Source organism: Pygoscelis adeliae, unplaced genomic scaffold, assembly GCF_000699105.1.
Source record: "Pygoscelis adeliae isolate BGI_AS28 unplaced genomic scaffold, ASM69910v1 Scaffold148, whole genome shotgun sequence".
NCBI classification, from domain to species: domain Eukaryota; kingdom Metazoa; phylum Chordata; class Aves; order Sphenisciformes; family Spheniscidae; genus Pygoscelis; species Pygoscelis adeliae.
In genome coordinates this window covers 1,150,499-1,170,967 of record NW_008825258.1, presented here as the reverse complement: position 1 = coordinate 1,170,967, position 20,469 = coordinate 1,150,499, and the positions used below count along the sequence as shown (strand labels likewise).

General features: G+C 41.0%; 1 protein-coding gene across 1 annotated transcript in view; it reads right to left on the bottom strand.

Annotated features, from left to right (window-relative positions):
- The window catches only part of PTPRG (protein tyrosine phosphatase, receptor type, G), a gene marked incomplete at its 5' end in the record, with an annotated part of 319,745 nt that overhangs the window by 114,402 nt on the left and 184,874 nt on the right, over nucleotides 1-20,469 (bottom strand). The window contains one exon of the mRNA XM_009329498.1: nucleotides 315-381. Coding sequence (XP_009327773.1) covers nucleotides 315-381 — 67 coding nt within the window. The remainder of the gene's footprint in view (nucleotides 1-314; nucleotides 382-20,469) is intronic.

The window sequence follows — 20,469 nt, the reverse complement described above, 5'->3', positions numbered from 1 at the left end:
GAGTGAAGCATCAACGCTGCCTTCGAAGTACTAATATGAATGATATATTGTAGTAGGTTTTGACTGATAACTTACGCATTCTAGAGCACTGACTGAAAAGAAACAAATTGTTTACTGTTAACCCCCACCCATTTTCAGGTAACAAATGACTCTGATCTTTACCAATCAAATAATGGCTGCGAAGCCCTTAAACATCAGTGAATGAGGAATGTGCAGGCTCACTGCGTCCTTCCAGGGGTGACCTGATCCCTTAAGGACGATATTCCCGCCCTTCTCCCCTTCCCGGCAAGAAGAAAGTTTAAGCAGCTACTTACCGTGATGTACGACGCCCTTCAACCCATGGATAATGGGATCCAGTGCTGGATTGTCCCTCTGACTGACCTACATGCAAAGGATACAGGATTGGTTACATCTATTCTGGCATCAGGCAGAACAGTCTCAGTTTAATCTTCTAAAGAGAAAAAAAAAGATGTTATCTAACAAGTTGCTTAGTTCTCACATTCACAATAGCTCTTCACCAAATGCCAAAAATACATGGCATAATAAAATAAAGTAAGGAAGGTTAAATCAAAAGAAAGCATCCTCTGAATTCATTAAAACGTTAGCCATATTATCACCCCAGCAAAGCCTAAAAACAGAGAGATGATTTTTCTTCAGCTACTTCCACTTTCGTAGAGGAAAACTGCTGTGATAAACAGAAGTTATCCCAGACCAGTCCATCCCTTACTGATATGGGAATAAATCTGGTGCTGCCACTGAAATCAGTGAAGCTGGACACCTTTCAGCCATAATGGAGTTGGGCCTTGGCATCTCTTTGCTATTCATATTTTTGCATTTATTTAATTTAGTGTCACTTAGGACAAGGGAGAGGGAAAAAGGCTTTGTGAGAGGATCTAGAAGAAATCTCTGATTTTTGACAATGCAATTGCCCGTACTGCCAGACCAAAAACAGGTATCCTGCAGTATTTCTTCTGTCACCCAGCAACCACCCATGTCCTCCGCAACAGTGAGACCCAGCACCAGAGAGAGGAGGGGAAGGCAGCAGGAAGGATTAACCGTGTTGAGCTCCACCACTTCCAAATTAAACCCATTACTTCAGTCACTTACTTGTAACTCAGACAAGGAATTTACAACCAATAATGCAATTTTTTTTTTAACCTTTTGCCTCTTCAGAGGTATTGAAGGAATAACTCACAATTTCTGTGAACACGTTCCATTATTTAGGATACTTGCCAATTTACTTTTGGGAAATAAATACCGCCACGTACCTCATTCACGTGGTACATTTTTCTTTTTTTTGCCACCAGTCAGTGTCAGAAGCCTGAGCAGTGTTGATCATTTTTGGATGGACTGCTCCCAATGGGCAAACACACTGAATGCAAAAGAGCTCCTGTACTTTGCTGCTTGCCCATGATCTCAATGTCATGAGGAAAACCGGAGTTTAGTCGCTTTAAGGCCATGTATTGACACATGAGGAAAGGAGTGGAGACAAAAGAAGAAAGCCCCTGAGAGAGGACCTTGTGCCCAACAGGGATCACACTGTTGTGTGAAGTGCAGACCCGGCTTGGAGCGCACTCTTAGGAAGAAGACATCATTGACTGCAGCACATCCAAAAAATGTGTTATTGTAAAAAAAACCCACAAATTCTAATGGCCTGAGGAGAGAACTAGAATCCATTGGCCCAAGTTTCACAAGCACAAGCACGACTCTTCTTGCCCTTCCTCCCCATGACTAATTAGGAATCTTAGAAACCTCATTATCTTCTTAGCCAACTGCATTGAAAAAAACCACAACAAACCACCTTTCTGTTTTCTGTTTGTTCGGCCTTTGAACTACTCTGCTGTCTTCGGGACACATTTTCGTGCTCTTGTCTAGAGACAAAATGGTTTGTTTTGGTTTGGTGTTTTAAATGGAAATTGAAGATCCTTTTCTCATCACTGTACTCCAGAACTTGCAACAATCAGGTAGGGCAAGATACGCAATAAAATTATGAAAGTAGCAACAGCAGCTTTGAAATATATACAGCTTAGATGTTACCAGCAATAATATTATTAGCCCTGAAGGCTGTAAACTCTTTGAAGCATGAACTTTTATATGCCCAAAGGGGTGCTCTGTACACTTTGGATTCTGTATAAATAATAATCACAGTACACTGAACCCAGTGACCCACTTTGTAGGTTCTGTCTGGCTTCTGGCAAATCAACAGTAAACACTAAAAATGCAGAGCTGTTGCAAGACACATTCCTGCATCTTTTCCATTTATTCAGGTTTCTCCAAGCCATGGCTACCACTAAAAAAAAAAAAAAAAAAAAATTAAAAAAGCTACCGACAATTTAGTACAAGACTGTAAGAAAAACTTGCACTGGACTTGAACAATGTTTTATTTATTGCTGCTTAATCGGAAGTTGTAAAGAGTTTTATTTTGTTTGCTTTGTTTTTATTTCTGGTGACAGCTGCAATCAGTTCGAAGAAAGCAAACAGAAAGAATCCTAAAGGTTAAAACTCTTCCTTTTGGGATTTTCTGTCAAAGTAGATCAATTCTTAACCTCAGCCTTGGCAGCACCCCTTTAATCTGCTGAGGTGGTATGCCTATATAGATCCAGCTACGCAACCTTTTTGATAGCATATTCTGCAAATGTGCTGTTCTTCAATAGCATGAAATCAACAGTCACGTTATTTCTTTGGGGGCTGGAAAGCAAATGCTCCATGAATCTGTAATCATGTTTTCTCCGATGGTATGGGGAGTGGGATCTCATGTTTCTTTAAAAATCACATGCAAACAAGTACCACTTGCAGAGATGTCAGTTCAGACCTGTATCGGATATGGTCTTATTTTCCTTCCAGATGCTTTTCCCCTTTTTTCCTTATACCCACACACTGTTCTCCCGCATCTCACTACAACTATTTGAGGATCTTGGCAAGACCATTAGAAAAGTGCCCAAAAGTTTCCTCATTTTGTGGAATAGTTCAGGCTTCAGAGCAAAACTTTTCTTACATCTTTTTTTCTTCAAGTTCTTAAAAAAAAAAACCCACCTTGAATTTCCTCTCTATTTTTTTGCACTTCTCCGTATCCTTTTTCTGCCTGTGTTCATAGAGAAAAGGAGGTTTCTGAAACCCAAAATGTCAATTTCTATCCCCATCGCTGTATGTCTCTGGTTTAACTGGCCTGGAGCTACCATGCTGGTTGAGATCAGAGATTCACCCATACAAGAATCCTGTCTCTAACAGCTGATACTTAAAAGAAACAAAGGGCAAAAAAAGAAGAAGGAAAAAAAGGACAAAAATCTCTAGAATGAGAAGTGTCCTTCTGACCTCCTTTATGACTCCATGTCATGAAGCTTGAGCTTATATCCTTCTACAAACTGTTTTTATCTTTCTCTGTTATATAATCTGTACTACAGCAGTGTGTTTTCTATTAACTTATTAATATATCCTGAAGGAAAGCAGCAATGAATTCTTCAGATTGACTTTACATGCCACATTTCTCATGATGCCTTGGCTGCAGAGTTAGAGAAAGACCATACATCTGTTACTGGGTCTCAGCACTTAGGCTTCACCCAACGCATGCCTGCCAAGCTGCGCAAAGCTTTTCTTTTCCTGTGAGAGAAGAGCAATGAGTTTCCCCCTCCTCGTTCAAGAGGCTAACACAGAAGAAACATCACGAATGAAAATTTCTCAAGCACAGGAATTTCACGCACAAACACAAACCTGCTAAGCTGCTGGTCATGAGCGTGCTGCACAGCAAGTATTAATGGGACAGATGGAAAACCATCCTGAAATTGCCCTAAAATACCCACAGTACCACTACTACAAATGTTGTTTCCTGAACAAGATGTTTTTGCTGGAGACCGACTAACACTCTATAGGTCTGCAGTAAACAGGATAAATAATGCTTGCGTGCATCATTTATAATTGAAAAACGCCTGTAATCCTCTTCAGCAGAAATAAATAGGTAACTATCATGCTAAGCGCAAGGGAAAAATAAACACAGAGATATCATTAAGCAGTTTCCTGTGCTAACAGAGCTCTCACCACAGGGTAAATATGGGATGAACATGACACAAGGAAGCAAAATCTCTTTGTTTATCATACCCTTTGGGTGCCTTCGATACCTGGTGCACATGCCATTCTGAGTAGAACGAATGGCTTGACGTTACTGCAATGAATAAAACAAGCGTTTGCAATGTAGGAAAAGGTAATGCACAAGTGACCCCATTCTGCAGTCATAAAACAGAGATGTTCTTCAAGTGAAGTCATGGTGGAAATCATTACCCTAGGCAGGTAGCATTTACTTACAGCTCCCGCATCTAATGTGGGGACTGAGAAATGATTCATTCCTCAGTGAACAACAAGGTTGATCAGTCATGAACTCTATTGACAAGAGCGTTAACACCTCTCAACAGCACAACTTGTTGTCCCCTTGCTTGAAAGTGCTGTTCCTACAGCCTTACCCTCAGAAGTGACAGGGTAGGAGGCAGGCCAGGGAGCTAAGCACCTTCTCACAATGATGTTATTAATACTCCAAAGAGGAAAGTTCCAGCGAAGGAGCAGAGCAGGAGTGTGATGAGAGGACAGACACCACCACAGCCAGGCTCATCGTGCTAGTACGGACACCAAGCCACAGCATGTAAAAATAGATTTACTGAGCAAGGTACTACTCTATAGAAAGCCCCTGTGTTACAGCAGTACTAAGCTCAGCATGTCCTAGCGAGTTAAAAAAACCCAACCAGTTCTCATTCTCTATCATTTATTGTACATTAATTAGCCAAAGCTCTCTGCTCGTCTGACTATTTTATAGGACAAACCCAGAACCTCCTGAGGTCTCTGATTTTACAAAAATCAGCAGAGTTGTAAAGTGTTAAAATTTATACCACATGCTATATAATTTAAACTATATGCTAAAGTCATATAAGTAAACCATGACCTGTCTTTCTGCTGGAAACAGTTCTACAAAGCAGAAAAAAAAAAAGTCTCAGGCAAAAATTTTAAACTTGCAATGACTTTTTTAGGAAAAATAACAAATAAAACCAGAACAACAGGGGAACCCCCAAATAAAAATTGAGACAGTTAGAAACGCCACACAGCAACACCAGATCTTACCCCTGAGACCCCTGCCCAAAGGCCAGACTGCCCCCATTTCCCATTGCTCCGGGCAGCCTCTCCAAAAGCCAGGTTATCCTCCCACTAACCAACATGAGAGGGGCTGGGGGAAGCACCACAAAGCTCGCTAATGATCCCTGGCACCAGTCACCTTGTGAAAAGAAGGTGAATATTAATAGCTTGAACAGCTCAGGAGTAAGGAATACACTTTCCTTTTAAATCCATATTTAAATAGATCTATTGTATTGAAGAAAAGGGTGTGGGGAAAAAAGAACAGAAGAAAAGCCACCTATTCAGAGTGATACGAAATACAAATTTCTCTCTCATTTCCACCTTAAAAAAAATCTGGCATTTAGACTTATTAAACTGTCATAAATTAGCAGCAACTGCTTTCAAGCTCATTAAATGGGCTCACAGACAGTATTGCAAAGCATCTCAAAATGAAGGAGAATGCCATAGTCGGCTATATTGAAAGGCACAATGACATGCATTTTGTGCAAGTCAGAGGAAAATGAATGGCAACAATTTTGTAATACAGTACCTGAGCCTTTCCCCTCCGAATAGTGATATAATTTACTTTTCTCTCCCACTGCAACATTTGGCCCTTGACTTGGAAACTAAATCTTCAATCTATCAAGCCTTACCCATCTGCTAAGTAAAATGGCCAAGACAATCTGCATGCCTTGAATTCGATATAGCCAGCTGCTCCCAGAGCGCTGTGGCATTAACATCCAGAGACCATCCTCTTGTGCTGTAAAGGACGGTGTCTGCCAAGGATGAATGACTACATACTTAACTGTGGCAGCTGAAGCCAGTGACAATGGCTGACACAGAGAGATGCCAATGTGTCAAATTCTACTTTCAATTACAACGGTGAAAGTCAGGGGTAATATTCCCCCAACCACGCGCCTTCAGCTCCCATTCAGCTTGCGGTCAAGATCTACAGCTCACCAGCCAAATACTCAAGTCTCCAAACACTCGGTACAAACAACTAAGAAGAAAAAGAAAACTATTATAAATTAACTAGGTTGCAGAGATTAAATTGTCCTGTAGGGTTTCAGGACAATCAACACGGTTAAACAATTTATTCTCTTATCAGCTCAGTAGTGTTGGACAGATGCCAGTCCTCAATCTCTACGGGAAAGAACCTGATTTTCACTGTTTTAGAACAGAAATGAGAAGAATCCCATTAATGTGAACACTATGCCACACAATATGTATATTAACGTCACAGCAACAGCATTTCAAAGAAACCAAGATAATCACAGTCAAAAGAAACACTCTTTTCTCAGCAAAGGGGAAGTGCTTGGCATATTGCTTGTGAAACTCTTCAAATTCATGTCTTTGGGGCCAAATTATTTTAGAGCTAACTTAGAGCTTGGGTAGGTCCTACTCCTAACCCTTCTGAACGATGATGCTTTAACCCTGCATTGGTCTGCAGCACTGAGAAAGGATACACATCCTGGCTTTGTGGTATGCACCCTTTTGCACTGCACAAAGTCCATTGTCTCACCTCTCTCCCTTTTGAAGTCCACATTGTAAAAGCTGGTTGTGGATAAATATCTCATTTCTTAAACATTTCTGAATAAAAGGAAGTGAAAGACTTCAGCCAGATCTGTAATGTGGATGAACAGATATGAAAAGTTTACAAGTTCTATGCTTTGAAATGCAGTAGGAAACATTTATTTGGACCTTTTCGGGAGAACTGATGGGTGAGAAGGGATACTGGTCGACACTACAGCACACTGAGCTATCTGTGAGGGCAAGAAAATGCCCACAGAGCTCCCAACACAATGATAAGCTAGATTTGGTGCTCTTTAAGTTTTTCGTCTTCACAAGCACTAAATGATCAAAGAATGATATATTCCTGCTCCTCCGCAGACGGTATTTTCTTCCATCTCCCCCATATATGCTATAATTGCACATCTCCCGTACGAGTTGATGCAAAAGGACAAATCTGGCCAAGAGACTGCAGCCTGACAGCGACGAGCTGGGAGATAGAAAGCATTTGCCGTGTAATGAAGGGACTGCCCAAAGTAAGTAACCTGCAGAATATATTTGTAAGGGAAAACAAGAAATGGAAACAGCCCCCTTAATACTTCAAGTTGCTGCTCATGTGTAAAATCAGAGAAAATAACAGGTACTCAGGCAAGATATGACACTGAACCTTATGCTGGCACACGCACTATTTCACACAGATACTGCCATGACCTTTGATTTTTAAAAAATGTGCATTAGTGCTGAGTTTGCCTTTGCCTACGGCAACCGGTTTCAGGTTCAGTGATTTGAAGGCAAATTCTGTTGAGTTAAATCTGGGTTTTGGCCTTCAGGTGTTAATAATTCTGCTATGAATGAAAATATACTGAAGTCATAGAGGTGCATATGCTGGCGGAGGGGATGTTCCTAGATGTCTCATTCACTATGTTGTTTGAAAAGAGGGGGGGAAAAAAGTTAATGAGTCTTCCAATGATTATTTTAAATAGAGTAATGGGTGTGCATTGATCCTTCTAGCTAATTCCACTTTGAATAATACATCATTCTGACTGAAAGCTTGCTAGTGATGTATTAACTTCATATTTCATCACAGCTTTGGAGGGTATCTACAGTGAGATATTAACCAGCAGTGCCAAAAAGGAAGCGGCACTTTTTCCTTTTTTTTTTTTTTTTAAGTCCAAAACAGTTTTAAAAGCTATTGAACTGACTTTGTGGTCAGGTGTTCTGGCTGCCCCTCATCCTTGGCAGAGTGCAATGCAGCTGCTCACAACCACAGCTCCTCTCAGCCTTAGTTCGCCCTCTCCTTCATTTCGTACCTGCTGCCTCTGAACCTGAGTTACAGACATCCTGGGACAAGGATGGGACAAACTAGGTTATAGATCAGCAACTTCCACTTTCATTATGTCCAGTAGGGATGCTTGAAAATACAAGAAGTATAAATAGTCACTTTTACACCAAAGGTTGGCTGAAATATCAGTGTCATAAAAAGAGCAAGGGCACAGCACAGGCTTCCTCAGAACATGCAACAGAATTTGCACCAGCATATTGCAGGGCAACTTGCTAATATAAGAGACTGTCTCAAAAAAAGCAAGAGCATGAAACTTAAAGGTAGAGTTAAGTACTGCTTAATAACTCCGCTCAGAGTACATTCTGTTTGTGCACACTGAGTTTCTTTGTTAGTGGATAGAAACATTGATCATGTATTGTACACATGCTGGCAGCTGACCGATCAGTTCACTGGACTGAGGAAGACTTCGCAGCCTCCCCCCACAGCATTACCTCCATTCACTATCACAAGATTTGCAATCACCAGGATGGTAAGAAACAGCCAGCAATGTATTTTCCTTTCTTTTTGTAAGCCACTCGTTTGCCCAAACTTTGACTCAGTCCATTGATAAGGTAGGCATTAATTTCCCTAAAGTATTCTTGCGCTTTGAAAGCACGATGCAGCTAATTTTCTGCAAGTGAATAGCACATTCAATTAACAAATTATTGAAAGACCTTAATAAGCATATATCTGAGGAAAACCAAAAGATATCTGCAGCCCAAAAGCACAATCTGATTAGTAGCAATAGAATATCTAAGATACAAAGTTCTGTAAAAGACAAAAACATAATTTGCAACACAGAGGAGAGACAGCTTCAGTGGCAGATTCTCAAAGCCGGGAAAGCTTGATTGATAGACTGTACCATCAGCAGCTGCGCAAAAAAAGGTTAGAGTAGCTGCAAGTTTATTTAAAGCAATTTTGGTGCACTGAGCCTACTTGTTCTCCTTTGAGAAAATAATATGATTTCTTCATAGACCATGTAGTCTACTTATTTAAGCAGCAGTGTGCAAGATCTCTCAATCCTACCAGCAGTTCAGCTGGAAAAATGACACACCAGGGGGTAACATTTTATCAGGATGGAGGCTATTTTATAAAAACTGCCATCAGTTATAAACTGTTCTCACCATCTCAGTTTAAAAAAAAAAAAAAATGGAGTTGGGTCTCTTTTAGAGTTTCCACAATCTGCCCAATTTACAGGAGTTTTTAGGTAAAAATAACCATTTTGACCTAAGTAGGGAGGAAAATGAAATGGTGTAATGAAAAAAATATAACAAGTACTACAGCCAGATCATCCCACAGCACCCACTCTGATATACAGCTTCACACATTTGGAAAGGCTAAACTCAAAACTGTGAAACCAAGAATGGAAGTTAGCTTTCATTTTCTTCTGCTCCTGGCTTGAATTTGGTACAAACGTGTGCCACTGAGAAAAAATATCTTCAGCTTTTTTTTTTTTTTTTAAATAAAACAATGAAATCTGGTGGCTAAATAAGAAAATAAAATGTGCTGGGCAAAACGCGAAGGGTGGAAGGGAACAGCTCAGATGGGCATCTGGAACCCCAGCGTTTTGCCGGGGTTTGTAATTTAATTGCTCCAGCTAAGCTTGCCTAGGATGCAGCAGAGGTTTCCAGCCTTTTTCCTCTCTTCCAGCCAACACAAAGGATTTTGGTGAAAGAAGTCACAACAATCCCCCCTTTAAAATGAAGAAAAGGAGTCATCTCAGCTTCCCAACATCTTTCATTCATTCTACATGAAAAGTCCTCGTTTTTTTCTCTCCCAGCATTGCCCTCGGCTCACTTCCCCACAACAGCAGCGGCTCCCTCCAGCCCGCCAGTACGAGATGACTCAAGCCGGCATCTATGAGTCACAAACACAAAGGATGCAGAAATGTCAATTAAGTTACACAGTCACTTCCCCAATGACAACCACACCTCAGTCCACAATTAAATTGGAAATCCAGTGAAAACAAATTGTCATAGGGCAGAATTTTTAACTCCTGCTTTGAAACATCAAACTCCAACGTAGTTTGCTTGCCGTTCCTTTTACCTCATTTTTAAGGAGGTTGGTATGAACTGATCTACTGAAAATGCTGCAGGAGTTTTTGCTACAGCAAATTCCCCATGTCTAACGTAGCAGCCACGGGCTGGAAGGGCTCTCGGGCTTCCAGGCGTCTTTGCAGTACAAGAACCCAATGTTAGACCAGTGGTGTTCATTAACAGCTTTCTGGTACAAGAGGACAAGTCTGTCAACTATGATACATTTTTGTATTTGTAATTCTCTTTCAAGCAAGTTCTTCCATTTTTACATCTCTTGTAAATTTTCAGTGTCATTTAAGTTCTTGCATATGTGTCCAGTTTTGCAAAATGCCGTGAACTTGCACAGTTCAGTGCTCGCGGTACCTAAGGCAGAAAGCACCAGCTAATCCTCAGTTTCCTCACTTCTGCCTCTGCTCTCATTTCAGAGTTGCCTCCCTCTTCCATCGCCCACCTGCCACATCCTCCTCGCTCTCTCTTCCCACCCAGTGAGCCGCTTCTGTCTCCTCCAACGCTACAGCATCCTCTCTTCCCAAACTGTTCCACATACCCCCTTGCGCACCCTTGCACAACTCTGCCACCTCCTCCTCTCCACCTCCTGCATCACCAAGGAGGTCCATGTGCCCTTCCACCCCCACCTAGATGTCCTTCATGGAGACAGGGAAAAGAAGTAGCCTTGGCTACTGAGCGTGGTGAGTGGGCTCATCCAGGGGAAACTTGGACGCCAGCAGACAGGGTGCCGAGCGCACCAGCTGCAGGACTGCCAAGGACTCCATAGCTAGTGGGCATGAAGTGCAGGTGCACCAAGAGCCAGGTCCTTGAGCCGGGGTGGGTACCAGCAGCAGGGCAGTCACAGCAGCAGTGCTCCGAGAAGCAGGTAAGATGAGGCAGTCCTCATCTCAATCTCCTTCAAGGCACTGACTTAAGAGTGGCAGGATGTGGCCTGCAATTTTCTTCTCAGCTGCTTCTAAGCTACTCGAGTTCCTGCAGCAACAAAAGTACAGCTCAAAACCCCCCATTTCACCTGGTGTAACACTACACACAACAGTGAGGATCATATGTCAAGCTGTTTATTTTTCACTTGGTTAGAATGACCCAACAACTCAGTTTCTTACAAAAACATTTCAACAAGTATCATGGCTTATGTTTAGAGGAAATTGAGAAATTATTGTGCAGAAAAAAAGCACTTAGAATACAAGTGCATTAAAAGCCTGGGAAACATTCAGTTTGTGGCAGCAGTCTCTTCCTCTTGAAATACAAAGAAACACAAAAACTAACATGACATGTATGCTTGTTTCAAGATGTTCTACATTTCAGCAGTGGCAAAGTGAATGCTATTCAATCACTGCGAGTAGGTGATAGTCTTAAAGCCACAGAACTCCTCAGGATGCTTTAGCCTTCATGCCTCCGCTCCACAGGCTTCTTACAGCTTTCCGGTGCTCCTGTGGAGCATGACCCATCTATGGAGGGGGTTTTCAAGCCCTGTCTCTGGTCAGGAAGCCCTCCACCTACACAGGATATAACTGCAAAATTGCCAGAATCTTCAAATCTCAGGGAAAGGTGTGAGAGAAGAAATAAAATGCAACAAATACAATTGAAAACAAAACTTAAACCATGGTTAGAACAAAAGGTGCTCTTTGAACGTCTAGTCTGACCCAGAGCAGTGAAGATGCTTCCTGCAGGTGGGTGCACACAGGAATGCTCTCAGGAAGAGTTTTCCATCTCCTCTCCTCTCACAGACTCTCTGAATCTGCTTGCCAGAGAACCTGCCTATTAATTTGAGGTGTTTACTTCCTTCTTTTTAACCTCTTCTGTTCACACCCCAGCACTTTAACTCCTGGGTGTCTACAGATCATGTACACTGGTTATGATCCTATCACCAACGCCGGGGCCTGTCAGCTGGACCACCCGGGCTCCTGGCACATGCTTTGCCATGACACCCAGTTTTGGTATCCACCTCTAGAAAAGTTTCTTACCTCTCTTCTCAAAACCCAGCAGGCTGCACGGTCCTTTGATGGCACCATCCTCATATGACCACCTGCGACTGACACCTCAACCTACGTTAGGCTTTCCCCTGCCAAATGCTTGAGCTCATATGGAACGAGCTAAAAAGCCAATGCTCTGTAAGGGCAATCCTCAGAGGGCTGGCACAGAGGGACACATTCACTGCCAGGTTGCATAGGCAATTCTCCCCAAAATTCCTGAGATCCAACACAGCTTGAATTCCAGCCCAGCTGTAACATGCATACGAGGAGCACTGCACTGACGACTGCTGTGAGGATGAGAGGGTCTCCAGAGCTAACAGCAGCAAGCACCGGTGCTTGAAATCTTGATGCTGTAGCATCCCATGTTCTCTGCAGACTGGGCTGTAACCCCAGCACACTGGTAGGACACACCTGCATTTGCGACTGTCTACACTGAGATTTAAGGGGGGCAGCAAACATTTTAATATATGGCATAATAAGGAAGGCATAAAAAAATCTTCTATTTTTAGGGGTAAAACACCAGTTATATGCCTCAGATGCAATGCAAGCAGAAATGAAGGAAGAAAGAGGGTATTTCCTAGATGGTAGGCATAGGCTGGGCACTTATGACATAAATGCAGCATTAAAAAAAATTGCTTCTGACACAAGAACAGCTGACAGAGATAATCTCCACAGCTCAGCATGAATTTATACAGCCTTTCAGCAACTCTATTAGACAGGTGTGGTAGCAGCCAGCTGTACTGCATGCACAGACCAAGTTTCTCTAAAACCTGAGTGCCCATATGGCCCTGCAGCACACCGAGGTGGTGCTACCTGCCCAGGCATCACCATCCTCTCCCACCACCATCTGTCCGCAGGGAGGTTATCGGTATCGACTTGCGGGGTAGTGCAGAGAGCAGGTCTAGATAACGAGCGAGTTCAGACTCAAAAATTATGGATGTTTCCATCCACAACACAGGGACCACCAAACAGCTCTACCTAGACAGATTTAAAAGCCAGCTTTACTTCTGGCCTTTAATTCTCTGCCCAAGTTATGAGAAGAGACAAGTCTAGCCATAAGGCGGGGTGGGTCGCGCGCTATTAGAGAAGGTAAGCTTATTAGCTGAAACATAATAAATCTCTGTAGATATCTGGAATAGCAGAAGGCAACAGTTTGCTTAGCCATATCACTGGTAATGAGTTGGCAAGAGGAGAGCATTCCAAAAAGTTAACCTAAAGTTTAATTTGACTGGTATGCACTTTGGGAGAGTACTTAACACGACTGGTTCATCCAAGATGGGGAACTATCTGCCTGCTCATGTCTTCCATGAAATGCAGCAGGATATAAAAGCATGTGTTTTAGCAGTTTAGAATACAAAATGCAGAAAAAAAATATCTTTAAAAAGTGATTGATGTAGTCTAATCATGTTTCACACAAGAGCATTTCAAATTATGTTAGATGTTTTTATAGGATTTAGATATGATATAGTAGGTTTTCCAGGTGGCAAGGTAGGCAGGGGGGAGGAAGGAGTAAGAAAATAGTTTTATGTTGACTGCTTCTAATACACAGGCATGTGCATAATGCCATACAAACCACAGATAAAATACACACAAAAAAATTACTAGCTTAGCTGTTAGGGTTATGGAGCTTTGCTTTCTAATCAACACTTACCCATATAGCTATTTTAAAATAGTGGTCTGGTAGCATGATCCTGAGGGACAATAAATATCAAAAGGGTTGATTTAATTCAATCATCCTGATTCCTGCATAACACGATCCTATTTCTTCAAAAACCCAGAAAGCAGTAACTTAAGTGAAGCTTACAGATCAGCTAATATATTTACAGCCTTAAAATAACATGAGACACACTATAAAATACACTGAGATCCAAAGTTAATCTGTTTTAGCAATATACTTGCAGCAAGTAAAGATGAATTTTACGCTGAAAAAATCCATTTTATCAGGAGCAAGACTGAGCTTTCTAATAACCAAGCTACTTTCTAATGTGGTACATCATTTTACTTTACTCATAAGGAACAGCTTGCCAAATCTCCAGTTAGGCTTCATTTGATACAGTACAGATGTTGCAAAACCAATACCTTCTTTCAGAAAGTCTCTTTATTCTTGATAATGACTAAATTACAATGCATTTTTGATGCACAGAAATGGTACGGTTACAATCAGCAGCTAAATACTTTTCTGATGGTATCAGTCAGGCAGCTTTGCTTTGGCTTCTCAGTGCTCCCAGAGCTGTGAAACAGTTGCAAACACTGTAAGCTCATAGCAAAAATCCTGCTCCATCTTGCAAGCCTCTGAAAAAATCACTGTTCAGAGGTGCTGTGAACAGATTTAAGCAATCTTTATTTAACGCATATTTCAATTTTCGGCATAGAATAAGATGGTGATTGGCATTCTCGACTCTCATCTATCGCCAATAGAGCTTAACGTGCATAAAAGCACATCCCAGATCCTTTGCTGGTTTTGTTCTGGGAACTGATACAAGCACACCTGAACTTAAAACAAAGGAGGGTTTAATATTATTCAAACTGGGACCATTTAGCTCATTTCAGACTCATCACCTCAGCTGGATTAGTGTGCTTTTCAGTGAATCTCAGATGTAGAAGATATGTCTGAAAGCTACTGAAATTATACTGTAAAAGGGTTCCCAGGTTTACACACCCTCATCTCCACCCTATGAACTCAAAGATTTCTGATTTAGATTCACGGGAGGTAAAACATGAGATACAAGGATTGCTCTGGGCAAGCCGCCATCTCGGCTGCAGAATTATTTTGGGGGGTGATATGCCATCAGCAATATCAGTTGAGCCATCAGCCATACATACAAATGTCTACCTCCGTACAAAGACATAAAGAAAGGGACCAGACTAGACTCTGATTTACTTTCATTGCTTTTCTTTGACCCCTGGAAAGAAAACCACCAGCTCAAAAAACCTTTGATAATCATCTCTCCCACAGTTACCCTGCAGCACAGAAACTACAGATGACAATAACCAGCAACAACTCAACCCTCCGGCAGTAACCTGTGACACTGGATTTACGGTAATTTAAGATAGATTATAATTAAATTACTGAGGGATATTTTCCTGCATGCTCGCTCTGCATCATGTGTAACGTATAGGAATTGTACAGGAAACCACACGTATCATTGGTAATAACTGGGGTGGTGCTCACATGGACACACCAGCCTGACACCAATCCATGCTGTCCCTGAAAGGGGTGGGCAGCACCCTCTGCTCCCAACCGCTCCTCTTCCCTCCCCTGCACGCGTCCATGCTTTCACATCACATACGATCTGGGAAAAACATACTGACATTTCAGCTGGACCTGTTCTGTGACTTGGCTGAGGATGGACGGGGTGGGCAGAGCAGATGAAGGCAGAATTAGGATGACCACGTAACCACCTCACTGATGGTACAAAAATGACATGTTTATTTGTACAACGCGAGCCCTACGTGACTCTTACATCTCACAGCAACCTATTAACAAAAAGAGACTTTGTGAATGGAGTATCTGCGTAAACACTTCAAACAAATACATAAATTATGCATAGTCGGTATACTTTTTCTACCTTAGGGATCAAACTGAAACGAGACTAAAGAATTATGTTTTATTTGTATTAAAAATGTATCAGCTGCTGTCCGAGAAGGTTTTCTAGAACATTTGGTATGCTACCCAGGAAATTCTGTCTGAAGCTTGCATTGTTTATTATTGCCAATGCTAGGAGAAACTTGGCACTGTTATAGTGGAGAACTACAGTAATAATTCTTCAGGTAGAACAGCTTAAATTTAATAAGAATAACTTTTTCATCTGAGCCAGAAGATCTAAAGGCTAAGGAAGCCCCAATTTTACCCATCTATTTTATATATTCAGACTTTACAACCAATCTCTCTTCTATGGCACAAAATGAAACTAGGCAATCATTTATGAATATATCCTGTGCTCACCTTCACTTAAAATATGCCATAACACTAACTGGTAACCAGAGACATATGAAGACTCTACAGTTTCATGGAAGATACAGAGGATGAAAACAAGTGTAGTTTTTCTAAGGGGTACACAAATCCTGTGCAAAATCCTGCAGAACCGGGCAACAGTGGACTGGAGAGCTGGAGTTTCCTGACTGAAATCTTAGATTTCTCCATTTATGTCCCATGAATGTAAACCACATGTAATATACTTGGATTAGTCCTCTGAGAGACAAATGGGGTACAAGTCCTGGATGGCTACAGAAGATGGTTTTTGCAGAAAAAGAAATCGAATTAGATTTAAAAAAGAGGTAGGCAGACAGGCATAAAAAAATATCTTCCTGGAATCCAGGCTGGATGTTTAACAACAGGGAGAAAACAGGGACTTATCAGAGGCAGCTGCTGTGTTTGGGAGAGAGGAGAAAGGAAAGGAGATGAACGTACAGCTTTACATCTCGTTTGAGCCTGTAACTACGACCAATTCTAGCAAAACTCTCCAAAGACTTGGATAGCAAAAAATAGATGCTTTATTTCCAGCTTCTTTCTCCCTCTCTTTTTCTTAAACAAAAAAGGTCAAGTCAAAATGCACCAGATTTGGAACATGTAAGAAGGAAGGGGATGAAGCAATCGTTGTTATCACAGAGAGGAGAAAAGGTACTTGCAGCAAAGAAAACAAGCCACGTTCAATGGCTTCTCAATGCTCAAAGACACAAAGAGAGACTGTACAAGGAGCTGTTGTCCCTTCCCTAAAGCAGGCAACAGGCGAGTGACAGGAGCCTGCGTGAGGGCTGGGGGTCCCTCCACTTTGACCCAGCTCTCATGGCATCCAGCTCTAGGTCTGCTTTGTGATGTTTGGTAAAGTGACAAAGTGCATCAACAAAGCACACCGGAGTAAAATGCAAAAAGCATTACTGTAGTTAGGAAACTAATTTGTTTTTTAGTCTAATGGTTATAATCAGCAGACTTCCTGAGTATCAATCTTCCTGAACCACAGAGGGGGTGAGATTATAGACTGACGACTGTAATTTTTACATATTAGACATCTAAGTGTCATTTTCAGGAGTCTGGTAATGAAAACTCTACAAGATATTCTTCTATCAATTTAAAGATTTTTATGGCATGGCTACAAAAGTGATTTTTTTTTTTTTTTTTTTAAGACAGGATGTTTTTAAATCACAGAGAAGTAAATTACTGTGTTTAAGATGCTGACATTAGACACTAAATATTCCTAAACTGACTCCACTTTGGAACATCAAGGGTGAGAGGAAGGAAAGGGATGCAAAAGAATACATAAATGCATGCTGACCAAGTTCTTAAGGCAAGTTATTAGAATAAAAACACTAAAATATACGGGGACAATTATGAGAATTAAGGCTAACAAATTGGTATGTAATTTAATGAAGCAAGTTAATAATGGCATCCCACTTGGGATTAATTGTAATATATTAGTCAATTAAGAAGCATTGGGAAAGCAAAAAAGCTGCAAGTCAAAAACATTTACAATGCTGTAAACTGAAAGATAGTGATCCTGACATTCAAATGAACATTAAACTAGAGGAGCACAGAGATCTATTCCCCATGCAATGCACACAACCAGCTCTCATTAATGGTTACAAGATATAGCTCAAGATATTGAGGAGAGACCCCATAAAATATACAGAGAGTGGTTTTCAAATTTGTAGCACTGCACAACTTTGGAGTCCAAGTCCTCTCAACAGCAAGAAAGTTTACAGTTCCTTCCTAGCATCAATAATTGTGATGTTTCCATTTAAAACATCAGAGCAGCAGACCATGATTCATCACAAAAAGCAAAAGTCACTTGATAACCCATCACCATTGTTAGCCACCCTCCTTGCTACTGCATCGAAATCAGAGAAGCGACAGCACAAGTTACGAGTTATGATCTCAGACTCCACAGGTAAGAAAGCATTTACAGTGCATTTGAAAAAAAAAAAAAAAAAGGATCTAATTTTTACCTTCAATTAGAGTTTTTTCAGACACTTTGGAAGTTGCATTTCTCTAGATATATCTGAGATTAAAACCAAAATAAAAGTCAAAGATTCTCTGTACATTCTGGTATTTCGCTCTGCACTGTAGGAAGAACTGCGTGACACCGCTTTCTGTACAGCCCATATCCTTTAAAACTCAACCTAACAAAAAGGCTTTAATTGAAAGTATTGCATTTTGGAGGTCATCTGACATAAAATCAGGCTTCTCGCTCTTCTGCCTTATTGAAAAATACCACGAACGAGTTCACAGAGCTGACGAGAAGAAGGGAAAGGAAGACGATTGCTTGGGCACCGAAGAAGATAAGTGTACATAAGGTAGATTATCTTTCTACACTGCACAGTCAGCCTGTGGATAGAAAAGTTTCAACACAGCAGGTTGCAGCCATCGTGATCTAGAGACTGCAAATGCCTCTTGGCAGAACACAGGCAAGCAGAAGCGGAACGATGTGTTTGCTTCCAAGAACGATCTGTTTCAGCCACCCTGTCAGTCTGTCTGCCTCCAAATCCAGCCCCCCTTTCACTCACGCATTTGTACCTCATTCCTCCAAGCACACTTGCTCAGGGTGTTCAGGCTGTTGTATGAACACCTCTGCTCTTAGCAGTCCTAGATTTAGCCATGTGGGCTCCTTCTCATGGATAAGCCATGACAAATGTGCAGCCATGTGAATGAGAAAGCCCAAACCCACGGTACCCTGCAAATCAAGAGAAACTTTGCTCGTGTTTGTACAGGATTTGAAATGAGGGATTACCAGGAGCCCAGCCTCTGCACAGTGACCCCAGCAGCAAAGGTGTGTGTCAGTGCTGTTGTCAACGGACAGAAAATTTGGAGTACTGAAGATTACCTGGTAAAAAAAACCCCACAGGTGAAAGGGCCCGTGTTTCTTCAGTGCAGTTCAGCTCACTAACAAAGTCCTTGTTTCTTGAGCCCAGCAGCATGTGAGTGACGAACATCACTGGGCTCACAGCCCCGACCCCTTCCCAGCTCCCTGTGCTCCCCAAAGCGTTCATGGCTTTTGCTCGGTGAAGTCCCAGGGCTCACCCCAGCAGGCCGCCGCTTCCTCACCTGCTTCTCTGCCCTGCTTCAAGCAATGATCTTCAAGAAAGGGATGCAGCTCTGCCCATCTCACAACAGCATCTCACTCCACAGCTAAAACCATTTTGAAGCTTCTTTTTTAAACTCAAGGCTTCATCAGGAATTGTTTCCTTAGTACTCTCGAGAGTCAGCCTACTCATTTGCGTACTAAAATAAAGGATGAAGAACGTTATTACAAGAAACCTTTATTTTTTAAAAAAATCTCTGCTGTAAACAGCAATTTTACTATTCAACATCATCTGAAACATGACCTATCTGGGCAAAGGTATGGATCAGAATAAAGTTAAAGTCTCATTGTTAGGCACTTGAAACTCAATAAGCACCAAAATTGAAACTGGAGAGAGAGATATTTTTTTTTTTTTACTCACAGAGCTATTCCCCATCTGTTCTCCCATTTCTTCTTTTACATAAAATATTCAAAAATATTCATATTTCCCAAAGAAACTTTCAACAGAAGTTAAAATAAAAATCTGAATTTTGGGCTTAGTTTAAAAAATTATTTTTGTTTTCTTTAATGGAAAGGTAGAATATATTTTTTAGAAACACTTTCCATGAATTTTTGTCTTCTACCCAAACCCAACTTCCAATCAAAAGGGTTTCAGTGCAAGTTTTTTGATCAGCATGAATACTTATTGTTAGGCACCCAAACTTGCATGTTTTGGCTAAAGCGACCACCTTTGGAGGCTGTTCAGTGCCATTCACATACTGAACTCAACTCAAATCTAACAGCCTTTAAGAAGCTCTCATGGTTTGATATTCTCCATGATGCAAAATCACTTTTGTCTTTTGATAGTTTTATCTCCATTTATTCACTGGAAAATTAGGAGAATCATTTTCTGCTCCAGAGATGCTTCATATTACTATACATCATTACATGTATTGTACAAGGTGTTTCTCAGAAAAATGTACTCTCGGTGTTGTACTGACCATATCTACCTACTCTGACTTGCTCTTTATATGTCAGGGTAGCTACTTTGTACCTCTAATATTATTCTTCAACCATTTAAAGGCCCTAGTACTGCTTTTATTAGTAACAACTAATATTTTTAAACAGCTGTGACAATTTCAAAATGCTGGGAAACTGGACTTAGTGAGTAAGAACACATTTCAAATTGTTTTGCTCGTCTTCTGCTACATGGAGAGTTACTAGTACATATGCATACACTTTGACAAATACAAATTATGCTTTCCAAAGGCATTGAATAAGTAGCTTTAGCCTGCACACATTTTCATGTTATGAAGATAATAAAAAATACCTGTACTAATTACTAAATAATACTGCTAATCAATAATAATAGTTCTATTATTCATAAGTTACTATTAATAAAACACCATGGGTACTAATGTAACCATTAAAAGAATTAATACTGTAATTTAATTTTAAGGTTTTTACATGTATCCAAAGTCTATTAAAATAAATGAAAAGCCTCTCAATGACTCTGGATGATGCCCTGCATGTTA